Source organism: Eleutherodactylus coqui, chromosome 12 (genome assembly GCF_035609145.1).
Source record: "Eleutherodactylus coqui strain aEleCoq1 chromosome 12, aEleCoq1.hap1, whole genome shotgun sequence".
Lineage (NCBI taxonomy): Eukaryota > Metazoa > Chordata > Amphibia > Anura > Eleutherodactylidae > Eleutherodactylus > Eleutherodactylus coqui.
Genome location: NC_089848.1, coordinates 72,535,876 through 72,562,673, shown reverse-complemented (window position 1 = coordinate 72,562,673; position 26,798 = coordinate 72,535,876). Strand labels below are relative to the sequence as shown.

Genomic DNA, 26,798 nt, shown 5'->3' with positions numbered 1-26,798 from the left:
AAAGAAGAAGCCTCGCAGGGCTTTGGGATTTCCCCAAAGCAGGGAGAGTGAGCAGAGCTATGGGGCGAAGGGTTAATCTGCTCTCTGTCCCTTCCTATGGGAAAATCCCCCATAGCTTTGCTAAGTCCTGCTATCGGGAAATTCCGAGGGATATCCCCATAGTGGAGAGTGAATGGGCGGGGCTTGAACGAATGGACGTGACTATAGGGATTCTCTGTGAGAGGGTGATGCGTCTATCCCCGCCTCTTCTTCCCACACTCTCAGGGGAAGCCATATAACCCCGCACTACTCTCTCTCCCTGCTATAGGAAAATCCCTTGTGGAGAGAGGTGGGGGGTGGGGGAGTCCCCTAATGCCCCCCGCTGCTGGGGAATTGCCCAGCAGTTGGTCAGGAGGAATACCACAATACTTATAGCGGGACATTTAAAAGGAGCTTCTGGCCAAAAGCACCTTTTAACGCTTTCCAATCCAATTTGTATCCTGGTTTTCCTAGGGGGCTTACTATTTTTCTGCTGTTATACAACAGTGCTATCTGCTGGCTAAAGCCAGTACTGCATGAGGTAAAACGTTGGCTAGGCTCCGACAGCAGAGAGGCTGGCAAAATACAATAAGGGAACCCCGATGGACGCCTTCCAACATCAGAGCTGTACAGCCTTAAATCATAATGCCTTCAGACGTCAGACAGTGGATTGTAAAGGGTTAAATGCCCTGCTGTAAGCAGCGTGGAAGCTATGCCGTACGCAGAAGTTTCCCTTAACTCCTGCTCCCATAGGAGTCAATGGAAACTCCTGTCCGTTGCGAACCAAAGATTGTGCATGTTCATTTGGCGCGTGCAAAAAGCACGCTCGTCTGACCGAGGCCTTAGGCTGTATTCAGATGGCCGTATGCGAGTTACCCCAGAGAAAATCAGTCCATGTGCTGTCCGATATTCACAGACCCCGCACATGGGTTATTCTTGGCCATAAAAATGGACAAAAATAGGATGTGCAAGAAAGTTTTTTTCACATAAACCATCTGTCCATGTGAAAAAAAACACATATATCGCCTCATACACTATTATGGGGCCGTGTCCTATCAGTGGAATACAAAGACAGCACACAGCATGAATATATGTGTGAATGAGCCCTTAACATGAGAGATATCCAATCTATGGGATCTTCTGGCTTACGGTGATGAGACACCTGGTAGAGGTAAAGTATTTGCATCCTATATGTTTGGTGTCTGTTAAGACTCTTTAAGATTGCTGCAGAAGTTAAGAACAAATATGTGGAATTTTTAACTAAATTTAGTTGAACCTCATTCATGGGTCATATAACATGACGGACACTTTATGAAAAGAGGAGGAAGATGGCCAGAGACAGTACAAAGGAGGCAATCACAATGGGACTTGTGGTAGTAATGTAGACAAGGCAGTGCCAATTCCCGATTCTTTTGTGCTGACTAAATGTATTAATCATCATCATTATAAAAAGTAGGAATAGAGTGGTGTGGAGGCTCACTGATGAGCACTGTCCTCCTGAAGTTCTGAGATATAGAAGGCAAAAAATGTTCTGTCAGAACAGAGGCTGCTGAGACTTTTAGGAAATGACCACAAATGACTAAAGTATCACCAAAACTTTATTCATTGGACAACGTGTTTCGATTACAACCCAGAATGTTTATTAGACATATGCAAATTTCACAGAGGCAGAAAAAACTGACTGCAGAAAAAAAACACATGGTCCATCTAGGCAGCCTTATTGTTGATTTTTCGGCCACATCCGCTGGAAGTTTGTTCCAAGCATCGACCACTCTTTCAAACAGACATTTTTTGACATTGCTTCTGATTTTTCCTGAGCTAATGTCAGATTGTGCCCTCTTGTTCTGATTAACCTCCCAATGAATATACTTCCACCCTGAACCTTATTTATAGCGTTAAAATATATGAAGGTTTCCATCATGTCCCCCTCTCCCTTCTCTCCTCCTGTAACATATATGAAGGTTTCCATCTTGTCCCCTCTCTCCCTTCTCTCCTCCTGTAATATATATAAAGGTTTCCATCATGTCTCCCTCTCTCTTCTCTCCTCCTATAACATATATAAAGGTTTCCATCATGCCTCCCTCCCCCTTCTCTCCTCCTGTAACATATATAAAGGTTTCCATCATGTCCCCCTCTCCCTTCTCTCGTCCTGTAACATATATAAAGGTTTCCATCATGCCTCCCTCCCCCTTCTCTCCTCCTGTAACATATATAAAGGTTTCCATCATGTCCCTCTCTCCCTTCTCTCTTCCTGTAATATATATAAAGGTTTCCATCATGTCCTCCTCTCCCTTCTCTTCTCCAGTAACATATATAAAGGTTTCCATCATGTCCCCCTCTCCCTTCTTCCTCCTGTTACATATATAAAGGTTTCCATCATGTCCCCCTCTCTCCTCCTGTAAAATATATAAAGGTTTCCATCATGTCCTCCCTCTTCTCCTGAAACATATATAAAGGTTTCCATCATGTCCCCCTCTCCCTTCTCTTCTCCTGTAACATATATAAAGGTTTCCATCATGCCCCCCTCTCCCTTCTCTTCTCCTGTAACATATATAAAGGTTCCCATCCTGTCCCTCTCTCCCTTCTCTCTTCCTGTAACATATATAAAGGTTTCCATCATGCCCCTCTCCCTCCTCTCCTCCTGTAACATATATAAAGGTTTTCATCATGCCCCTCTCCCTTCTCTCCTCCTGTAACATATATAAAGGTTTCCATCATGTCCCTCTCTCCCTTCTTTCCTCCTGTAACATATATAAAGGTTTCCATCATGTCCCCCTCTCCCCTCTCTCCTCCTGTAAAATATATAAAGGTTTCCATCATGTCCTCCTCTCCCTTCTCTCCTCCTGTAACATATATAAAGGTTTCCATCATGTCCCCCTCTCCCTTCTCTCCTCCTGTAAAATATATAAAGGTTTCCATCATGTCCTCCTCTCCCTTTTCTCCTCCTGTAACATATATAAAGGTTTCCATCATGTCCCCCTCTCCCCTCTCTCCTCCTGTAACATATATAAAGGTTTCCTTCATGTCCCCTTCTCCTTTCTTCCTCCTGTAACATATATAAAGGTTTCCATCATGCCCCTCTCCCTTCTCTCCTCCTGTGACATATATAAAGGTTTCCATCATGTCCCCCTCTCCCTTCTCTCCTCCTGTAACATATATAAAGGTTTCCATCATGTCCCTCCTCTCCCTTCTCTCTTCCTGTAACATATATAAAGGTTTCCATCATGTCCCTCCTCTCCCTCCTCTCCTCCTGTAACATATATAAAGGTTTCCACCATGTCCCCATCTCCTTTCTCTTCTCCAGGATATAAAAATTAAGTTGTCTTTCCTGATAAGTTTTGTTCTTGAGATCTTCCACCATTTGTGGCCAGTTACGTGCCTAAACCCCCCCCCCCCCCCGCCCTCCTTCCCCCTCGGGGCTCCAAAGCCTCTCTGTTCCACTTTTATGTACTGATGAAGGCTGATAAGTACGCAAGTTGGGATATCTGCTTCTTTACTTATTAGGGCTCGGTCAGACAATCATTTTTTTTTTGCTCACGAATAGCTGCGAGAAAAAAACGTACATCACGTGTAGAAAAATCGCGCGAACTGGTACATTTGCTCTCGCATGTCCTTTCTTTTGCAGGTGCGATTTTTTTTGCGCTTGCAATAATCGGACATGCAAACGCTTTAATAGGAAAGCATTTGTTCTACTATTGTTTTTTTTTTTGCACACCTACTCATGCGCAAAAAAAACCGCTCCTTTTTCCGCGGCCCTAGGCTGTATATATATCCCAATATAGCTACCTCCAAATAATGATGAACATTTCGACCTCTGACTTGTTTCTTCCCATGCAGTCCTATGTAATGGCTGCAGGGAGGCCATTAATGTAAACTATGCCGTAAGTTGTGTTAAACGTCTGACATGAGCCCCAGAGAACAGACTGTGCCCCCCCTCTTCCCGTGATATAATGAATGCATATGATACCAAGAGGCTAATAACCCTGAATACAATTGGAAGCCAAGACCCCCCCCCCCCCCCCCCCCCCCCCGCAGCTTCTTACATAGGAATCTCTGATATTGCTGACACAGAGAATTTGCTGATGCCGGAGGCGGCTCTGTGCTAATTACCAGCATAGAGACTGATATGCTGAGGTTCTGCTGGGGGAACAAATTATCTGCAGTGATTGTTTTGTACATTATATATAATTATATATAATTTTTCTGTATTTATAAATCAGTTTACGTTAAGAACATTCCTCATACCTTGGTTTATATCTTTTCTTCCACAGTACAGCTGCCTAAATCAGTAAACAGTAACAGATTACTGCATACACTAGCACCCATACATTGGGTAGGACTAAAACGTATAGGGCAATGGTCTATTACATTACATATAATACACTCTGAACAGATCATTATAGGAGTCAGATCACTATGTATAATTTTGAGCTCCCCTACTTCTGTGGTTACAGCAAACACTAGAGGGAGCTCAATACACATAGATCATCATGTGGTCCCCATTGAGCTCCACAATAGATCAGTGCCCCATAACAGTAACAGCCACAGTGCCCCCATAACGGTGACAGCCACAGTGCCCCTTTAATTGTAACAGCCCCAGTGCCCCTTAATAGTAACAGCCAAAGTGCCTCCATAACAGTAATAGCCATAACAGCCATAGTACCCCCATAACAGTAACAGCCATAGTGCCTCCATAACAGTGACAGTCAAAGTACATACCTTTGTGTGTTCATCATCCTCAATGACATCACACACATGAGCCAAACCCCCATTTGCAGCGGCGGCGAAGACTATCTGGAACGCACAGAGTCTCAGACAAGGAGCTGGAGATGCCAATCGACATCATGATAAGTTTGTTGGAACCTAGGAGGAGAGTTTGGATACCTATCAGATGGCATAACAGCAAATTGCAATGCATGTGGGAAGTGCAGAGAAGAAGATATGGCTGAATTGGACTGTTTAGGGAAAAAATAAAGTTATACCCTGTTTTCCTGAAAATAAGACATAGCATGATTTTCCAGAATTTTTGAGGATGCAAAATGATTTTTCAGGCTTTTTGAGGATGCTTGAAATATAAGTCCTACTCCAAAATTAAGCCCTGCTAACAGTTAATTAAAAAAGTCAATTTAAATAGTGTCCAGGCAGCTATACATGTAAAAAAGTTAAACCTTTTTGAACAAAAATTAATATAAGACACTGTCTTATTTTCGGGGAAACATGGTAGTTAGTTTCATCCGAAAGTCGCACATCTCGTAATTGGATGACTTTGGAGTACCAGATGCAGACAGGACGCCCCTTACATCTCCCAGATGAGGCTGTCGTGTTGCTTTTGCCTCCTCTGCATTGTTATTGCTGCTATTTATACATCATTTTATGCTTTTACTTTTACCCAACATAAAAAGTCCCGTCGGTCAATTTCCTGCCACTGACCACAGCTCCATAGTGCTGGGCCTATCACCCTGTAACGCCTGCCATCACCGTCACCGCAGTGCCTACATCCTGAGAACCTACTCTTCCACTTACTATATGGCACATTCCCGTCCTACTTAATGTGAAGCTGTCTATAGCAGCCAATCAGAGAGCAGTCTTCAGCACCGAGGAGCTGTCCCTCTGCCCCCAGCTTTCATTAGACCTAGATAGATAGACAGTTGTCTTTTAATCTCTATGGAGTCACTTTTCTTAGCATATGCTTGAAAATGTCTGAGCTACCGTACTGCCAAAATGTTGTATCTGGACTATAAAGAATAGAGCCATCCCAGACTGCACTGTAAGGTAGTCACTGACTGCTGGCCCATGATACAGCCTCAGTGAGCAGTCTATGCACCAACTTCAGCTTAGCTGTACTGTTTGAAGAAGTCAAAATGCTACCTTCTGTCTCATCCGAGGCTCAAAATGCTGCTCTGTTTCACCTGCATGCTTTACACTGCAGCTCTGCTTGCTTAGATTGGCTGCTGTGTATAAGTACAAGCTTGGCAAAAAGTCAGATCATGGACAGGGGATTACATTACAGTAAAGACAGAAGATTTTAAACTAGAAGAATCTTAACCAACATAATCTATCCAATCTCTCTCTGTAATTATCAATCAAATTGTCTATCTATCTATCTATCTATCTATCTATCTCATATCTATCTATCTATCTATCTCCTATCTATCTATCTATCTCATATCTATCTATCTATCTATCTATCTCATATCTATCTATCTATCTATCTATCTATCTATCTATCTATCTATCTATCTATCTATCTATCTATCTCATATCTATCTATCTATCTCATATCTATCTATCTATCTCATATCTATCTATCTATCTATCTATCTCATATCTATCTATCTATCTCATATCTATCTGTCTACCTATCTATCTCATATCTATCTATCTCATATCTATCTATCTCTCTATCTATCTATCTATCTATCTCATATCTATCTATCTATCTCATATCTATCTATCTATCTATCTCATATCTATCTATCTCATATCTATCTATCTATCTATCTATTGCATATATATCTCATATCTATCTATCTATCTATCTCATATCTATCTATCTATCTATCTCATATCTATCTATCTATATATCCTATCTATCTATCTATCTATCTATCTATCTATCTATCTATCTATCTATCTATCTATCTATCCCATATCTATCTCCTATCTATCCCATATCTATCTATCTATCTATCTATCTATCTATCTATCTATCTATCTATCGCATATCTATCTCATATCTATCTATCTATCTATCTATCTATCTATCTATCTATCTAATCTATCCATCTATCTCTCATATATCTATATATGTATCTCTCTTATATCTATCTATCTATCTATCTCTCATATCTATATCTATCTATATATGTATATATCTATCTCATATCTATCTATCCATCCATCCATCTCTCATATCTATAAAATCTATCTATCTTCTATAGAGGAAAGATCTATACACATGGAATGAAGTAAAAATGCAGACAGTACATCCGAGCACTTCCTGACCCCATCACACCTCATCCTCCCTGTGAGTGACAGTGACTGGTGGACACTGGACATGATCTGCACTTGGATGCAGGGGATTGCGAGACATGTGTCAGCTCCTTCTTACTGAAGCCCTTGACTAAGAGGGTGCAGGGCTGTCACAGGAGTGCAGGGGTGAGAGACAGCATTGGGCCCAGCAGTGCAGGGGTTAAAATTGGTCTTGAGCAGTGGTCAGGCCTGCAGTCCAGGGAATAGGTTGGTACTGGAGCTATCAGTGCAAACTGGGTTTATTCCTGCCCTATGTGCAGCAGATGGGTTAAAGCTGGCTCTGAAAGCAACTGTCTAGGTGAAAGACCATGGGGAGAGAGAGGTGTCAGTGCAGACAGCTGCACCAGGTGATAACTAGGTCAGTGCTGTCTTAGTGGATTGTCATAGCAGGGGTTAAAAAATGTAAGATTGGGTAAAGTGTGTCTAGGGGATGGTGGTGCATTGGTTACAGCTGAGAAAGAACAGGGGAGGAGCAACCCCAATGGTCCTAGAGGCTAGGGTCCCAGATGAATATCTCAAAGCCAAAAAGCTCCAGAGAGGGTTGTGAAAATTGGATAGTAGAGGTGCTACCAAACAGTAGAACCCACCAACAATGGGCACGCCAGATATGTGAGGAACAAAAGGAAAGAAGCTAGGGGATAGGCACACCTCTTCAAAAAAGGTAATAGGACGGTAGGACGTAATATCCAACTTCTCTTTTATTAAATAAATTGAAAACAAGCATTTCATACACGTTTCAAGGGGATCCCTGTCATCAGTCAAGCTGGGTATAACATCACTCTTGGGACTGGATAAATATGGATCCCAAAAGTGCTGCTGATACCAACGGTGGAAGAATCCACTTCTTCTGGTGTCCCCAGCCCTGGATTCTTCCACCATTTGTATCACCAGCACTTTTTTAATCTATTTAATAAAAGAGAAGTTAGTTATTACGTCCAATTACCTTTTTTGGAGAGCTGCACCTATCCACCAGTTTCCTTCCATTGGTTACAGCTGGTCATAGGCCCACAAGACAGGGGTTAAGACTAGTCCTAGCAGAATGGCCGGAGGTGACCTGGGTCTTGGCACTGCAGGCGATCATTAACTAGCAGTGCAGGGGTTAAGGCTCATTCTTGGCTAGCAGTGCAACCGTTAAGGCGACAGATACACTTGCCCTGTGTCTGAGTTCCATCCAATTGGCTCGGGAACAACTTGCATCAGATTACACATGGACACCTGTCCATGTGCTGTCCAATATATGGACTGACTGCACATTTACATATATTTGCATGTATTAATTCCCATCCATGATACGGACAAGAATAGGAAAAGGGTTGAGCTTTTTTTGAATGGACCCAAGAATCTGCAGACCAAAGAGCCTGCATGCAGAATTCCGAAGTGTTGCCGCAGGGATTGCAGCCAAGAAGTTACATGCTACTTCTTGGTGACAATCCATGCAGAAACGCCTTGGAGTTCCACATACAGATTTTGCCCATTGTGTGAACATACTCCAAGGGCAAAAACACACTGCCATAGGCGCAACTACACTGAGCAATAGGGAGCGAAGTTGCGCCTAAATGAGGGAAATTTCTTCCCCTTCACTGGCTTTTCAAACTCTGTGCCAGAACGCAGGAGTTTGAAAATATCCGCGGGAAGATAGGTGCTGCCTGATCTTCCTCATATGATGTGGTCACTACGTGCGGGGAACATAGGGCAGGTCCTATCTTGTCTCGGCTGTAGGATTCCCGGCTGAGAAATCCCAATAGTGAAAAAAAAAACAGAACTCCTATTGAAGTCAGTGGTTTAGCTTTGTCCTATTATACGGCTGTGATTATTATGGTTGTATAAGGGAAGAAAAACATTCTCATGTGTTTTTGCCCTAAGGGTACATTTTCACATAGGTTTTTCACATTTTTTCAGATCTGAAAAATCAGATCAATTTTTTTTGCAATTTTCATGCATTTATGTGATTTTTCTGCGGGATTTTCATGAATTCGCTTTTATTGAAATTTGCATACGTTTAAAACAGATCCCACTGGCAACATGCATACACATAGAGTTCAATGGGTGATTTTTATATGAAAATCGCACCAAAACGGGACATACTGCAATTTTTTTTCAATCAGACTATTTATCCGTTTTTTTTCTTAAGCCCACTTGAATACACCCATACCCCAAATGAATGGGCGCTATTTCCATCTGATTTTTAGACCAATTTTTCAGTCTGAAAATTGGCTAGAGAAAATATCTGTGTGCATGTACCCAAATTGTTCCTGTGAATATACCAATAACCCTTTGCAATCCAATTTTGGATTCAGGGTTTCCTAGGGGGCTTTTTCTTTCTGCCATTATACAATGGCACCATCTGCTGGCTAGAGCCAGTACTGCGGTATGGGACATGCTGGAGACACCCCCCCCCCCCCCCCCCGACAACATAGCGGCCAATAATATACAGTAAGGATACCCTGACGGATGTCTTCTGACATCGGAGCTGTACAGCCTTCAATCAGAATGTCTTCAGACATCAGACAGTGGATTGGTAAGGGTTAAGCTATGTACACACAAACAGTTATTTTGTCTGATTTTTGAACTGATTTTTCAGAAATCGTACTGTTTGAACAGGTGTATTCACCTGGGCTTATAATTACTCAGTCCAAGTAAAAAAAATTGCAGTATGTCCTATTCTTGTTGATTCTCAGACAAGAACCGTATGTGCAAATATGCAATGTCGCACACATGGGACAGCACACAGACAGGAAAAAAATTGCATTGCACTTGCATGTATATGCGAGTTTCATACGAGTGTAATTTTTAATCTTTCCTACTGAAAATACACACGATTTTCACATGTGAAAATGGCATATTCAGCAATGCTATATGATTTTCTCGCAAAGTGCATGGAAAATTGCAATTTTACAAACACAGTATAAGTCTCAGTTTCTCAGACCGATATCGCGCTTACCTGTATAAGTACAGTCTATAAGGCGGGACTTACACAGCTGATAGCAAGTTGTGTCCTATATTTTTGGGTGCAACTCACATTATACAGCACATGGACACCTCATCTGTGTGCTGTGTGATGTGCGTGAGACTGCCCATTTGCATGTACTATTCTTGGGCAAGACTTGCACAAAAATTGCATGGTGTAATTTTTTTCCGTTTCACAGCTTTGCTGCGAGAAAAGTCGCACATGTTAAAGGACCCATTACAAATTATGGGCTCTATTTTTGTGTGAGTTTTGTGCAGGGGTTAATGCTGATACTGATGTATCAGTGCAGTAGTTAAAGGGGTTGTCCAGGATTAGAAAAACATGTTCGCTTTCTTCCAAACACAGCGCCACCCTTGTCCGTAGGTTGTGCCTGGTATTGCAGCTTAAATCCCATTCACTTCAATGTAGCCAAACTGCAATACCACACACCACCTTATGGACAAGGGTGGCACTGTGTTTGGAAGAAAGAAAGCAGCCATGTTTTTTAATCCCTTGACAACCTCTTTAAGTTTGATTCTTGGCTATCAGTGCAGAGGTTAAGGCTGATCCTGACCTAGAAATGCAAGGGTTAAGGCTGATCCTGACCTAGTATATCAAAGTTTAAGGCTGATCCTGAAGTAGCAGTACAAGGGTTAAGGTCCCTAAAATCGCTGTCAAAGCAAGGGTTGTGGTTGCCCCAGGCTAGTGGCAGTGCAGGGATTATTGGTATGGAAGGTGACAGCGTCCCTGGCAGTGCAGGGGTTAAGGAGCCTGCAGAGTGGAAGTGTCAGTCCCGGGGTGTGATGTGCAGGCACGTGTATGCAGGGAGGGGAGGGAGGGCAGCTGCTGGGAGGAGTAGTGCAGGAGGGTGGGCAGGAGGGAAGGGGTGGTCGCAGGGCTCTGCTGTGCTGTGGCTCTGCTGGGTGAGTGTGTGTGAGTGTCAGCTCCGCCTGCTGCTCTCTACAAGTCTATAAGATCTGCAAGCAGCAAAACTCCAACACAAAACTACATGAACGAAATGGTCAGCGCCAGAGCCGCAGCAAAATGCTGGATGGACAGGTCTTCCTGGGATGGCTGTCACTTATAGTCCTTCTTTCCAGCGGGCCAGCGGCTGCTTACTTCGGGTAGGTGACACTCTGGACCTCCAGGAAGCTGCACAGTGTTATTGGTGTCTCCAGGATCTGCTGCTGGATTAGAGAAGAAGTGATACAATGTATCTGAAACCTGTAGAGGAAGGATACACTGTATCTGAGCTGATGACACCAGTACAATGTATCCAAGAGATGACACCGTGGAGAGAGGTACAATGTATCTAAGATGATGACACTGTGACCCGTAAAAGACAATGATACATTGTATCTGTGACACTTGGACCTGTAAAGAGAGATACACTGTATCTGAGTTACAATTACGGGGAGAGAATTGGTGCTGGAAACTCGAGATCCACTCTGTTCTGGTGACAATACATAGTATCTATTCTGGTTACAGTACATAGTATCTGTTCTGGTTACAGTACATAGTATCTGTTCTGGTGACAATACATAGTATCTATTCTGGTTACAGTACATAGTATCTGTTCTGGTGACAATACATAGTATCTATTCTGGTTACAGTACATAGTATCTGTTCTGGTGGCAATACATAGTATCTGTTCTGGTGGCAATACATAGTATCTGTTCTGGTGACAATACATAGTATCTATTCTAGTGACAATATATCGTATCTGTTCTTGTGAAGCTAGGGTACATAATGTGTGTTCTGGATACAGTGTATAATTGCTGGTGGGACACTGGTGGTGACACTGCTAGCGGTGCATCTTTTCTGGTCACTCCGGATACATTGTACATTTGCTGGTCATTTTGGATACATTATATATTTGCTAGTCACTGTGAGTGCATTGTAACGTTGTTGGTCACTCCAAGTGAATTGCATTTTTCTGGTCAGTTTGGGTGCACTGTATATTTTCTGGTCACTCGAGTTACATTGTAACTTTGCTGGTCACGTTGTATACGTTGTATATTTGTGGGTCACTTTGGATACACCGTACTTTTGCTGGTCACCCAGGATACACTTTTGATACATTGTATTTTTTTTTGGTCACTCTGGATACGTTGTAAGTTTGCTGGTCAGTTTAGGCACTTTGTAACTTTTGGTGGTCACTCAGGATACATTGTATCTTTGCTGATCATCCCGGATACACTGTATAGTTTTCTGGCCACTGGGAGTACACTGTATCTTTGCTGCGTCTGGATTAGTGTCATTCACCTTGCGCAGGTTGTGACAAGTGTTTGGAGCAGCTGCTGAGGTCAGTACTTGTCTCCGCAGCTCCCTGTGAATGTCCTGGAGGTGTTAAGTGTGGGGTCCTTAGAATGTCCTGGTTCTAGCACCGGCCTCTGTCTGGAGGAGGAATGGAAGAGCTGATGGGGGTTCCTGCACCCCAGTTAATATCTCGGATCGGTTCTTCTTTGGTCTCCAGTAGCTTCTTCTGAGGTTTGTTGTGTGTGCAGATGTTGAGTCTTTTAGACAGTAGAGATGTCTTACATGTGAGAGCCCGCTGGACCATAGACAGAAGTGTTCTAGGAGGTCAGGCTACTAGGAGGTCAGGATATGTGCTTAGTGCTATCCTATATACTATTATGCGCTGCACTGTGTTCTAGAAGCTCTATGTGCTGTATACTACACAGCGTGCTCTGCGCTCTACTAAATGCTATGATCTCTACTATGTGCTTTTTACTGTGCACTTTGTGCTGCACCCAGTGCTGTGCAATGTATTCTATACCGTACTGGGTTTTGTATTGTGTGCACTGCACTATACAGTATGTTGTATTGTGTGCACTGCACTATACAGTATGTTGTATTGGGTGCACTGTGCAGTCTGTTATCTGTGCACTGCACTGTACTATGTTGTTTGGGGTGCTCTGTAGTGTATTATGTGCGCTGCACGGTGTGTTGTACTGTCTGCTCTACACTGTTCTCTCTCTTGTATTGTCTGCTTTACTCTATTCTCTGTGTTGTATTGGGTGCTCTGCGCTGTATTATGTGTTGCTCTAGTCTATGTGCTCTGCACTGTACTACTTGTTGCATCCTGTGTTCTGCACTGCTGTACTGTGTGTTGTATTGCTTGTTCTACACTATACTGTTTGTATTGTATGTTCTGCACTATAGTATGGTTTGTACTCTGTGCTCTGCGCTGTATTATGTGTTGCATTGTGTGCTCTGCGCTGTACTGTGCTGTATTGTTTTCTCTGCATTGTACTGTTATGTGCTCTGCGCTGTTCTACATGTTGTATACTCTACTCTGTACTGTATATGTTTATATTGTGTGCTCTGCGCTGTACTGTAGGTTGTGTTGTGTGCTTTGCGCTGTACTGTGTACTCTGTGCTGTACTATATGTTATATTATGTGCTCTATACTGTAGGTTGCAGTGTGTACTTTGCGCTGTATTATAGATTGTATTGTGTGCTTTGCACTGTACTAGTTGTAGCATGTGCTCTGCGCTGTGCTATGTGTTGCTGCAGGTGCTCTGCTTTGGTCATCTTGCCCCCTCTTCCCTCCTGTCACCAGAGGTTTGGGAGCAGTTTTCCTTTTTTTGCTTTTTGGATGGCTCTTGAGTTGGTCACATAGAGACTTCCCTGAGTGATGTACAGCGCAGAGTAAGAAGCCGCCTGATGTCATTCCTGCAGATGTGCAGCTCCCCAGTCACTGCACCAGAATCAAATATGGGGGATCAGAGGGGAAATATGTGGGAGGGGGAAAAGCCCTCATAGTGGTGATGGTAATTAAGATGTTAGTAGTGATGATGAATGATCCATTGACCTGTGAATGGATGATAATGAGGATGATGATTTACTGTACCTTGGGGTCTGTATATGAGTATTCTGGGATCTGGTGAGCAGCAGTGACATCTAGGGGCTAACCATGTGGGGGTCAGTCATACTTGAGTCCAGAAAAGGTCTCAGGAAGGACAAAGCTGAAAATCTGATCTTCTGACTGAAGAATGAAGGTCAAGAAAAGGTTGTAGATCAGACCCCTTCCTTCTCCAAGGTTAACCAGGGACCACATATACTGACTGAGGATAAGATTGTGAGCTTCTGGTTACAGGGAGGATGGGAATGATACATTATGTGTGGGGCAGAGAGTAGATCGTGAGTTCCTGAGGGCAGAGATGATGGTTGTAATACTGTATGTTTTGCATAGACAGAGAGATGAGACTGTGAGCTTCTGGTGTCAGGAATAATGGGAGTGATAGTATTGACATTGGGAGATTAGATTGTGAGCTGCTGGGGACAGGCATGATAGGAGTGATACACTGTGTATAAAATAGGAAGATTAGATTGTGAGCTCTTTGGGACAGAGAAGATTGGTGTGATATGTTGTGTATAGATAGGGAGATCAGATTTGAGAAAGGAATAATGTCAATGATACATTGCACTTAAGAAGATTAGATTGTGAGCTGCTGGTGTCAGGATGATTGGAGAGATGTATTTGACATTGGTAGATTAGATTGTGAGCTCCTGGGGACAGAGATGATAAGAGTGATGTGATTTTTCAGGCATGTACTGAGGTTGTGTCCAGATCTTCATGACCAGGACATTTCCTGCCACAGGGTTTATAATCTTCATTTCTTCATTCTCTGCTCTCACCTGTTACTCTGTGGGATGGCATTCCTTGGCATTATCCCTGCAGTTACCCCTTGTGACCAGCAGGGGGTCCCATTAACCTATGAATTGCGTTGTTCCCTCAGCTTTAAGGATAATGGGAGAAGTTTGGCAGGTGTATCCTGTTCTCAAAGAAAATCTGCTCTGTTCATGGGAAAGTCTCTTTGTGTTTTTCTTTTCTCACTTTTACTATTGCTCTTCAGTGTGGAGTTTATGTCCTCCTGGGGAGAGTGCGGCCTCCAAACACGTGAGCGACACGACACAGAAACGTTCCTCACGACACGCGGTTATTGTGACGTCTGCACATTCTCTGCTCTCTACATTCCTTCTCCAAGAGCTTCAGTGCTAATTATTTCCATCTGTACAGTTACCAGGTGAACGTAGAAACAAACGCAGCGACAACTCTGCGCACCTGAACTACAAACGGCAGCATTTCTAGAGCCTAAAATAGAAAAGGAGATTAGTATATACAAGGATGATCACTGAGGACCTGCAGATCATTGCTCTGCCCCCTCGACCTTCTGACAGATACATAGTGATATATATTGCAGATTGTGATTGTTCCCTGTAAGAGAAACCAAGTAATCTTGTAGATATGATACCTTTTAATGGCTAACAAAAATACATGATGTTATAGCGAGCTTTTGAACCTCTCAGTGTCCTTTCTCAGGCATAAATTGCATTTAAGCCTGAGGAAGGACCCTGGGAGGTTCGAAAGTTTGCTATAACATCATGTATTTTTGTTAGCCATTAAAAGATATGATATCTATAAGATTACTTGGTTTTTCTTACTGAGAACAATTACACTTTGCTGCACTGGCTAACACAGTATTAAACTTTTTTCATATTGCAGATTATTACACCACTGACCTCTCTAGATTTCTGTAGATGATTGCTCTGCCCCCTCTGCCTCCTTATAGATACACAGTGATATATACTGAAGATTATTACACCACTGACCTCTCTAGAGTTCTGCAGATCATTGCTCTGCCCATCTGCCTCCTGAGAGGTACATGGTTATATATACTGCAGATTATTATATCAATGACCTCTATGGAGATCTGTAGATCATTGTTCTACCTCCTGATAGATACACAGTGATGTATACTGCAGATTATTACACCACTGAACTCTCTTGAGATCTGTAGATCATTACTCTGTCCCTCTACCTCCTTATGGCTACACAGTGATATATATGGCAAATTATTACACCACTGACCTCTGTAGAATTCTGCAGATCATTATTCTATCCCGCTGCCTCCTCAGAGGTACATGGTGATATACACTGCAAATTATTATATCAATGACCTCCCTGGAGATCTGTAGTTCATTGTTCTACTTTCTCTACCTCCTGACAGATACACAGTGATATATATTACAGATTATTACACCACTGATCTATCTAGAGGTCTGTAGAACATTGCTCTACCCCGCTACCTCCTGACAGGTACACAGTGCTATATACTGTAGATTATTACACCAATCACTACTCTGGAGATCTGCAGATCATTTCTCTGCCCCCTCCTAACAAGTACATGGCGATATATACTGCAGATTATTCTGGATTGTGTGATAGTTCTGAAGACCTTTTCAGTAGCTTGAAGTTGACCCTCATAATTTGTCCCTGTGAATATTTCTTGCAAACGCATATAATATGGGGAGGATGAAGGGGCTATGTAGAGTTTATTACACTGGACCCTTAGTTCTGTGTAGTAACATAGGCTGGAGGTGAAAATTACATAGTCAAGCATATAAGGGATGGGGTGGTGGTGGGGGTGTCACTGTGATCAGCTCCTGTTTAGCAGCTGCACCCACCAATATCAAGTAGATTGCTTGTGGTCCTGCTGATCAGTGGGGGTCTTACCGTTGAACCCACTGCCGATTTTGACAATGGAGGTCTCGTGTCTCCCATCCCTGATGTTGCTGATGGTGAGTTAGGCCTTGTGCTGTCCATATTAATTAACGGGCAACACACGGACCCACTCTGGCCTATGGGGCTATGCAGACTGACGTTTTTCATGCAGACCAGTGATCCATGTAAAAAAACTCATCACATGTCCTATTCCTGCCCGTATCACGGATGAGAACGAGGATATGCTAATGCAGGTCTATGAGCTGTGACTATGTAAATCAGACAGCACATGGGCAGGTGTCCGTGTGCTGTCCGCTGCGCATTGTGCCTGCGCAGCTCGGGTGCAGCGTACACACACGGGAGGTATGCCCTAATATTGAGGATTGTCACCTTGTGTGGGAGAAACAAGCAGCACTGATTCTCCTACCCTGGGCTGTTAGTTGGGGCAGGAGCGCGGTCTGTGGAGGCCCGGGATAAAACATTACTCAGGGCCCAACATGTTTTTGTTGCACAGAAGGGGAAAGAAATAATAGAAACCGGCAAAAAATGAAAGCTGAATTAATACAAATAGAAGATATAAGAAGTCTGCAGCATAAGAAGTCCTAGGATAAAGCTCCTGGAGGCTGGTGGAGGCCCTGGTACATTGCCCCTTGTTGCCATCCCTATGTTAAAGCCCTGAGCTCCATCTGTGACTGATCAGGGTGGAGCAACCATATAAGATCATTTTATATTTACGTAGTATTAAGGAAAACAAGATGAAATCTGCTGATTTGAGGTGTTTCCTCGTGTGGCTCTCAGTCATGACCTGAAGGTTGCAGGTTCAATCCCCGCAGGGTTTAGGGAGCCAGCTCAAGGTTGACTCAGCCTTCCATCCTTCCAAGGTCGGTAAAATGAGCACCCAGCTTGCTGGGGGGTAATAAATAAATACCTGAAAGCGCTGCAGAATAAGTTGGTGCTATACAAAGTCCCTCTCCCCTTTCCTTTCCTGATGGGGCCCCTCGCAGTGCATTCAGAACTAGGGCCCTGATATGGGAAAAGGGACAAGTAAGATTGTATATGTCTAATATAATGTGTGTATATATATATATATATATATATATATATATATATATATATATATATATATATATATATATATATATATATATATACACACACATTATATTAGACATATACAATCTTACTTGTCCCTTTTCCCATATCAGGGCCCTAGTTCTGAATGCACTGCACATATATATAGCACACACATATTGTGCAGCGCTGTACATCTTAAGTTCTTGTCCCCTTTGGGTCTCACAATCTAAATTGACCTATTAGTATGCTTTTGGAGAGGGAGATCATACAAACTGCATGCAGATGTTGTCCTTGGTCAGACCAGGACCCCAGCACTGCAAGGCAATAGTGCTAACCACTGAGCCACCATGCTACCCACGTGTACCATGTATGTAGTGTTAATAGTACAGGGTGACCCAGTACCACACCCGGCTACCTATGAATTTACCCTAAAAGAAAATCTGTCTCCGTAGCCCATGGCAACCAATCACAGCGCAGCTTCTATTTTACCTCAGCAGTATAAAAAATAGCCACCAATCACAGCACAGCTTTCATTTCTTATACTGCTGAGGTAAAACGAAAGCTGCGCTTTGATTGTTTGCTAGGGGCAACCAAGACAGATTTCCTTTTCCACAGCTTTCATAACCATGTGGTGCCGGCCATCTTTTCCGTGGCCTACCCTGTAGATATGTGTGTATATATATATATATATATATATATATATATATATATATATATATATATATAGCACATTCAGCTATATATGTCATAGTACTGCAGCAGACCCCACTGCGTGTATATAATATGACTGGAGGGGGCTCGTGTCACCACATCTGGTGGTCCGGGTGAGGGGGCAGTGAGATGTCTGCCCCCTGCATGTCCAGGAGATGTGAGGACAGGACCCTGGGTCAGGCCTGCAGAGACAATGGACAGATGTGTGACTGCCCCCACCTGACAGGGCACATGAAGGGGGCAAGGAGGCAGGTGCCTCCGCCATCAGTGTGTTCTGTAGGCACTGCCATGGCAGTATGGTGTATATGGGCACTCCGTCCCCTGGTGGTGGGGCACAGTTTCCTGGATGAGGCTCCTGAGGGGGTGAATGCCCCGCTGCGTCATGTGGTACCTGTTATGAGAGCTTTCTGGGGATTCCCTGGGGGTCTCAGGTTTCCATACATTTGCTCTTTGATCAGCAGACCACATGTGACAGAATGCAGATCTGCATTAGTCCCGGGAGTGCGGCGGCTTCGCTGCATGCTCCAGGATTCTGCCCCCCCCGCATTACACCATAGCCCAGGCTGTAACCTTACACTCAGGACGCTTGGAAATGGACGCTGTCTGTCGCATTCGAAAAATTTGACTGGAAGGGAAAGTGACTCTCACGTTCCACGTCTTTGGGACTCACATCTGGTTTTGGTTTATGGGATACGGAACTTATTTAAAATTGGCAAGCGTCCCCTTTCTTTACAACAACGATGCAACCTCGTAAAGGGGGGCGGAACCCGGACTGCGCCAGAGCGACTGCAGCGACAGAAAGCAGCCCTCAGTGTTATATCTGACATGTTCAGAGAAGAGAATGACCCCTAAATATTAAATACCTGGTGAATACGTCAGTTCAGGGACTGTATCAGTTCCAGGGAAAGCGAGGTAACACCTGAGAAAGCCACAATGACAAATTCGAGCGCGGTCACCCATCTCTCCGTATGTGCCACACAGGCAGTCAGAGAGGCGCATCATTTATTAATTATGTATTGTCCGAATTATCAGTGGAATCAGTGAATTCGGGCAATAGCGTTCCCGTGTACAAGCGGTCACTGATTGATTAATCAATGATTTCTCGGAGTCGCTTGGTTTTTAGCGCACCTAACAGCGTCTGTCGGGCCGTGTAAACAGGAGTCGCTCAATCATTGATTGATGCCGGTGTCATACGGACATTTGCGCATTTGTGTGTGTCTTAGCGCAACTTTTTTGCACTCTAAGCGAGACATTTTTGCGCACATATCGGCGTTTTGCACTGTACGTTTTCTGCCTGCAGGACATGCTCATTCGCACGGCATACAAGCGCACAGAATAATATGACTAATTAGTTCCAGATGTATTCTTTTTCCAGCGCAATTACACAGTCTTTCATGCACCTCCTTGCGTATTGGGTACACTTTTGCGCACCCACATTGGCTTCTATGGGGTCCATCAGTGCGCAAATACGCGGGAAAATAGGGTATGTTTTTTTTTCACATGGCCAAAATGTGCATTCAAAATACACGCATGTGAATGAACCCAATGGGTTTGAAATCAATGGGTTCTATTCACTGCGTATTGCGTGCGCAAATATGTCCGTGTAAAACCGGCCTAACTGCCTGTTTACTAGGCGTGGAGGCGGGTGGGCCGGTATGATCCCTGGCCGCTCTGCCTTCATTCACAGAACAACTATCGCTTCTGTGTAAAAGCATAGGAGTGATAACCGCTAGGACGGAATGGCGCACAACGCCAGTCATAATAAATGCGTCCCCGTGTGCTCCAATTCCTCACATTCTTGCATGAATCCTGAGATTGAAAACCTGTATAGATCTAATAAGTCTCACAGCTGGGGGTCTGTTACATTGTAGACAATCCACTGAGCTGAACACAGCAGCACACAGCCTACAGTATTATGATAGTTTGCTACAATGTATCAGTGCAGGCAAAATGTCTCAGTCTGGAGTCTAGGATGTTTAGGCAGGGTAATAAACCCTCAGCTGTGAGATGTAGAAGCTTTGCACAGTTTTTAACCTATAAAATGACAGCAAGCAGAGCTATTGAAAATGGTCAGGAATGGGAACACAAGATCTATGAGAAAGTTGCAGAATGTTTCATGATACAGTGGCGACTTATTTGCATAGGACTGATTCTTGATCTTGGGTGGACACTGATTTCCCACCTGAAAAATGAACTTTACTATAACCTCTGATTGGTGCTGCTCTCTAGCGCCGCCACGTGGTGCCCTGGTGCTGGCGGGATGGGGCTCCGTGGGCCGCAGCAGGAATTTACATTCTTCTAGAGACAGTGTCAGGGAGCAGCAGCTGGAATGCCTTCACGTTCCGCTGGCATCTGCAGACGACTGATGTCTGACCAAGGAGTCCAGATGTGAGACCTGAGACTCAGAGCTGAAATATTCTGCAGCTGCAGGAGAGAGCGCCCCGCTCAGTCACCGCTGGACGCTGCGCACACGCAGATGCCCGGCTTCCTGGGCCAACTTAATGCCATGGTGCTAATTATTCTCACTCTTGACGAGGTCACTTCCTGACTGCGAATACGGGAATATCATCCCAGAGCAAAACATTTCTGTCATCGCAGCACGCCCAGACAATGTCTCCTCACCATGAGCTGAGCCTAGCTATTGTTCCCTGTAATCAGCCATTTCGGCCTGGAAAGAAGCGAACTACAGGATAAGTGAATACAATCTATTGCTCCCTTCTGTCAGCCATTTCAGACTGGGGAGAGGCTGGCTGTATTCACTTGCCCTACAATGTATAGTTTCCTGAAATCAGCAATTTAAAGGGGTATTCCAGGCATTTTCTATTGATGATCAGCTGATCAGCGGCATAGGATCCACGCTGATCAGCTGATTCTCTGGCCCGCTGTCAGTGCAGCACTTACACTTTTAGCTCCTCAATGTGGTCAGAGCCAGAAGTGTGATAAAAAGCATTGCCCCCTTTCATTTCTGTGGGAGCAAAGCCTTTCTATTAAGGTCCGACTCTGCTGCACTGACAGTGGGCTAGAGGATCAGGTGATCAGTGGGGATCCCGAGTGGTGGACCCCAGTGATCAACTATTGATGACCTATCCTGATGATAGGTCATCTATAGTAAATGCCCGGAGTACCCCTCTATTTAGGCTTTTGACGTCATTCCGAGGATTTATGCAGAGTGAGGGTTTTCTGGGGTGTGACATATTTTTTCGCCAAAAATGTCACATCCAGCCATGTGAATGGCTGAGAAAATGCTAATTAAGCTCAGAACTTGGAAAATCATCTATACATGCGAATTTATGGCGCGGACATGTGAATGTAAAAATGCATACGCTCGTGTGAGGCTGTGAAGAGACTGTAGGGCAGGTGAAGCAATCTATGGTGGTCCCTGTTACCAGCCATTTCAGTCCAGGAAGAGCCTGTTGGTAGGACAAATGAATACAATCTATTGTTCCCTGTCATCAGCCATTGCAGGCTGGCATAGGATAACTATAGTGATCTGCAATGGAGTAACAGAAAGTGCAGAAACCTCCGTTGTGCCCATGATCAATGCTTTATACTGGTATAAGCTGCATCCTGGGGTAATTAAGTGGGTTACTGGTCCTTTAAGCTGTATTTACATGGGGAGTTTCATGTGTGATTTCTGTCCAATAGCGATATGAACAGAACTCACTTGTGAAAATAACATTTATTTCAATGTGTTTATTTTCATGGGTGATTTTTGTATTTTTTTTGGACCGATGGTCTGAGATAGAAAAATCACAGCATCTCCTATTTTTGGGCAATTCTGTTTAGGAATCGCCCATTAGTACCTATGGGAGGAAAACAAATCGCACTTGTGAGTTTCATCCGAGTGTGATTTGATTTTTCTATCTTTACTATTGCAACAAGATGCGATTTTCACATGAAAACTGCATCGCCATCACAAGAAAAGCCATTGGTTTACAAGTGCGAGATCAGTCGCAGTTTCTGCACTTGAATATATGAAAACTAATTAGGCTAATTAGCCATTTCAATGTATGGGACCGTGCCTGCTGTTTTTTTGGTATTGCAGCTCCTTTGAAGTGAATGGGAGCTGAACTGCAATACCAGATGCAACCCACGGACAAGGGTGGCGCTGTTTGGAAGAAAGCAGCCATGTTTTTCTAACCCTTGACAACCCATTTAAAGGTTAGTGTTGGGTGGAGTAGTTCTTTAATCACAGTTCCATTGTTAAACATCTGGACCGTGAATGAGGTCTTATTACTGATGCGGTAAAAGAGGCGGAGCGGTAATGTCTTAAATTCGATAGCCTGTGAACACTGTGAGTTTATTGAACATCTGAAGTAACATATGATGTAAGATACTTATTAACTTAGCAGCCATGCACCCAGCGGTACCCCAATATTATGGAAGATGCAATACTAGGAGAGGGGGTAATAAGCAGCCAGGGGTCTGCCATACACATGGGATTGTCACTGTGACAACTGTGCAGATCCTCTGCCAGCGTATATGGGCACCCAGAACCTGCCCTGATCCGATACCTCTCACAGTGGAGGGTTTGTTGCAATGTATCAGTGTAGACAATCCTTTGATGATGTGATGGATGGTGACATGTGGTCACATGGAAAGGTCTTTTTCTATGTTTCTGCCCAGCCCTCACTTTTCCTGCAGAGCTTCAGAGCTGGAGCCCTGGTGGTCAATGGGCCATTAATGATTTACCACCTGGTGAAAGCCTCTGGGCACATGAATGGAGATCACAGCCGCTTCCTGCCAGGACCCGGATTAATCATTAAGCGGCACATGCTTTATCAGGGACTTATCGAGAGCGCACTGTGGGCTCATTCATCGACAGATAATTACAGGGGGTCACAGGGTGAAGATACGAGCCAAACACCATTGATGACCCCATTTCTACCATTAACAAAAGATTATCACATGACCAAAAGTATGTGACCTCCAAAACTTCACATGACGGTGGACATATTGCTCTTGGAGCTTCCGGTGCATTAAGGAATACACACAAGTAGTGGAAAATTTCAATATATACTACATGGCCAAAGAAGTATGTGCCCCTCTGGTCATCATCTATGTATGTATTCACTGAAGATCTCATTCTAGATCCTATTTTCTGATCAGGTTTGTAGAGATTTTTGCCCATTCAGTCACAGGAGCATTAGTGAGTCCAGGCAGCTTTAGATGTGATTGGAGTACAAGCCATGGTAAGTTCAGTAAGACTTATGGAAGAATAGAGCATCACATTATCATTGTTCTTTATTTATATATAGTGCCTCATATCAGCCTCTGGATGGGACTTCTGACCCCAATCCAGTCCTTAGGAACAGCACTACAAGACTCAGTATCGCTTGCATAGTATTTATGTTAAAGCATGTCTCTCATTATCATCTATCAGTCTAAGACATACAGTTGCAATCAAAATTACTCAACCCCCCCAATTGCAAATTAATACTTATGATATACTTGTTGGTATTAAAATGTGATTGTTCTCAGGAAGAGAAACAATGTAATCTTGTAGGTATGATACCTTCTAATGGCTAACAAAAATACATGATGTTATAGCGAGCTTTCAACCTACTCAGGGTTCTTCCTCAGGCTTAATAGAATAGATCCAAAGAAACATATATATAATACTCACACACTTATATATAAAAAGGCACAGACATGGTGTGATTAATATGCGCTTAAAACTATAACAGAACAGGCTGAAAAGAGGAGTAAATACTTAAATAGTCCACTGATAAGGATGTGAAAGTTTTATGGTTTCTAAATTGATGTTGGGGGGTCACCAGGCCAGCGTGTTATCTGTGCTCCAGATTTCTCATACTGTCCAGATATGTTTAGGCCTCTGATGAGAGTGTCAAGGATGGTTATACAGTTGTACTCCAAAATTCTTCTATGATGTTGAGATTTGAAGTTGCCTTTTCATATAGTAACATATGTTCTATGTTGTGTCCATGGCGAGAGAAAAGCTCAGCAACAGGTAACTTGGTCTTTCATTAATTGGTGATGAGACCTCATCCCTGCTTTAAGTTTTTATCTGGTTTCTTCAACATAAAGGGCCCCAACAGGACATTTACTGCACAGGAACAGGTACTCAACATCAGACGAGGAACATGTGAATGTCCCAGGGATCTTATAGTCCTGCTGTGTGTTGGGGATTTGTATCCTGTCTGCAGTCAGTATATGTGAGCAAGTCTTGCAGCTCCTTACATTACAGGGATAAGTTCCTTTTTGTGTGTCAGAGGACAATGCACTCCTGATTATAAAGTTCCTCAAATTTGGAGATTGCCTGTAACACAGAAGGGGAGGGTCAGGGAATATGGTTTTCAGACGGTCATCTTTGTGTTGGGTTTGATAGAGTTTCTTTGCAGATCTAGCTGCGGATTGTAGGTCACTGCTAGAGGTACACAATCATTTTCTTCCTTCTCAGTGTATTGGAGTAGTTGACTTCTGGGTATCCTGGTGGCTCTGGTGATCTGATGATCAACTGAAGTTGGATGGTAGCCCTGATTTTAAAATATCCTGTCTGTTGGGCTAGAGCCGAGGCGGTTATATCTGATGGCCTCGGTGTACAAAATGGACTTTTTTGAGTGCAAACTGTCCCATCTGAGGTATGTGGGACGATCAGTGGGTTTCAGTACAGGGATGTCTGTATTGAGTTGTTTAAAATTTTTATGGTGGTGTCAAAAAAATTGATTTCTGTTTATAAGGAGCTCAATGTCAGGTTTATGGTGGGGTGGAATGCATTGAAGCTCTCATGGAATTTTATTACTTCTTATTTGGAGTTAGTCCAGATGATTATGATGGCATCAATGTTGTGAAAATAGCCAATGGTTTTATGGAGCAGGAGGCAGGAAAGTCACTTCCAGTTTTGCCATGAAAAGGTTGGCATATTGCGGTGTCATTTTTTTGCCCATGACTGTTCCGGTGAGTTGAAGATATATCTTTTTCAGAAGGTCCGAGGTGTCCTGCAAGTAGCTAGTTGTATTTCTCACCAGTGGTTTGAGGACACCTTCTACACATCCTGAGATTCCTTCAGTGAGGGTTCCCACACCTGAGATAATTGGCCTCCCTGGATTGGCAGCTTTGTGTATTTTGGGAAGCATGTAGAATATCCCAACCCTGGGGTTCTCCGGTATCAAGTCCAGAAGTTTTGTGGAATCCATAGACAGACTTCTGATGACCCTTCTCAATTCCCTCATATATTTTTGAGTCGGGTCTTGATTCAGTTTGCTGTAGTATCTGGTGTCCGTCAGCTGTCTGTCTGCTTCTTTCATGTAGCCTGATGTGATCATGAGGACAACATCACCAGCTTTATCCGCAGGCTTAATGATGATCTCCTTGTTATTTTTGAAGGTATAGATGGCTCTTCTTTCTTGCACATTGATGTTTAATGCTTCCTGTTTTGCTCATCCAGTATAGTAGATTGTGCCACGTGTCTAAAGAAGTCTATATATTTGTCCAAAGTCAGATTCCAACCAGGTGGGGATGTTCAATTACATTTCCTCTTGGCCCCAAGATTAGTTGGTTTCTCTTAGTGAGAACAATCACTGTTTGCTCTACTGGTTAACACGGTACCAAGACTTTTTTCTTTTTTGTTAATTGATGATGTATTGCATCCTGTTGATCTGGGCACGCAGTCATCTTTGCTGTACCAAGCTAGTGGAATGCATTTTATTTTTAGTCGCATTAAATAGTTTCCACTTGTATACAGAAATTAAGTTACATTTTATAAGTCTATTTCCGATTGGTTTATGGCTACATATTTTTTATTAACTAAGTTCATGCATTCCACTCGTGAAACACATACAGTTTCCGGCCAGGGGCACTTCTGGTCGTAGCACTTCCGATTAGCTAGAGCATTGCTGTAAGGAAGATGCTTAGGTAACGAGCGCTGTAATTTTGTGCAGAACACCTCGCCCTGAGTATACCTCAATACTAATCACGCTAGCTCCTGATAAAGGGGAACTGTTTGACTCCTAGAGGGGGTCATCCAGTCATAAACTATTAATGGCCAATCCGTAAAATAGGCCATCAATAATAGATCAGCAAGAGCCCCGTGTGGCGCAGAGTGTTAGGGCAGCAGAAATGCAGTCCTAAACTCTTTCTCATGACTTGAAGGGGTCCAATCCTCGCATGGTTCAGGTAGCCGGCTGAAGGTTGACTCTGCCTTCCATCCTTCTGAGGTCGGTAAAATGAGTAGCCAGCTTGCAGAAATCGGCTCAGTGCATGACCACACTGGCTTTGTAAATAGCTGATCAGAGGGTTCCTGTGCGGCTGATTTACTATTGGTGAGCTGTCCTAAGGATAGGCCATTAATAGGTACTGGATATGTCATCCTATTAAAGCATTTTTAACAGCTCTGGGGCATCCATTGGAAATACTTTGTTGAGCGCTCTTGGATTGATGAGGGACTGGATTTGGCTATCACAGAGCCTCTCCCTCAATTTATGAGTATTCTATATTTTTCTCCATTCTTGTATAATTGATTGTATATATGGTGACTGTCCCATT

At 43.4% G+C, this 26,798-nt stretch overlaps 1 protein-coding gene across 2 annotated transcripts in view; it reads left to right on the top strand.

Annotated features, from left to right (window-relative positions):
- The first annotated feature begins 10,928 nt into the window (after positions 1–10,928).
- WNT9A (Wnt family member 9A) overlaps positions 10,929–26,798 on the top strand; it is a 99,884-nt gene continuing 84,014 nt past the window's right edge. For both annotated transcript variants that reach the window (XM_066585021.1, XM_066585020.1), the window contains exon 1: positions 10,929–11,121. In XM_066585021.1, the coding sequence (XP_066441118.1) occupies positions 11,042–11,121 (80 nt within the window). In that variant the 5' untranslated portion in view covers positions 10,929–11,041. The remainder of the gene's footprint in view (positions 11,122–26,798) is intronic.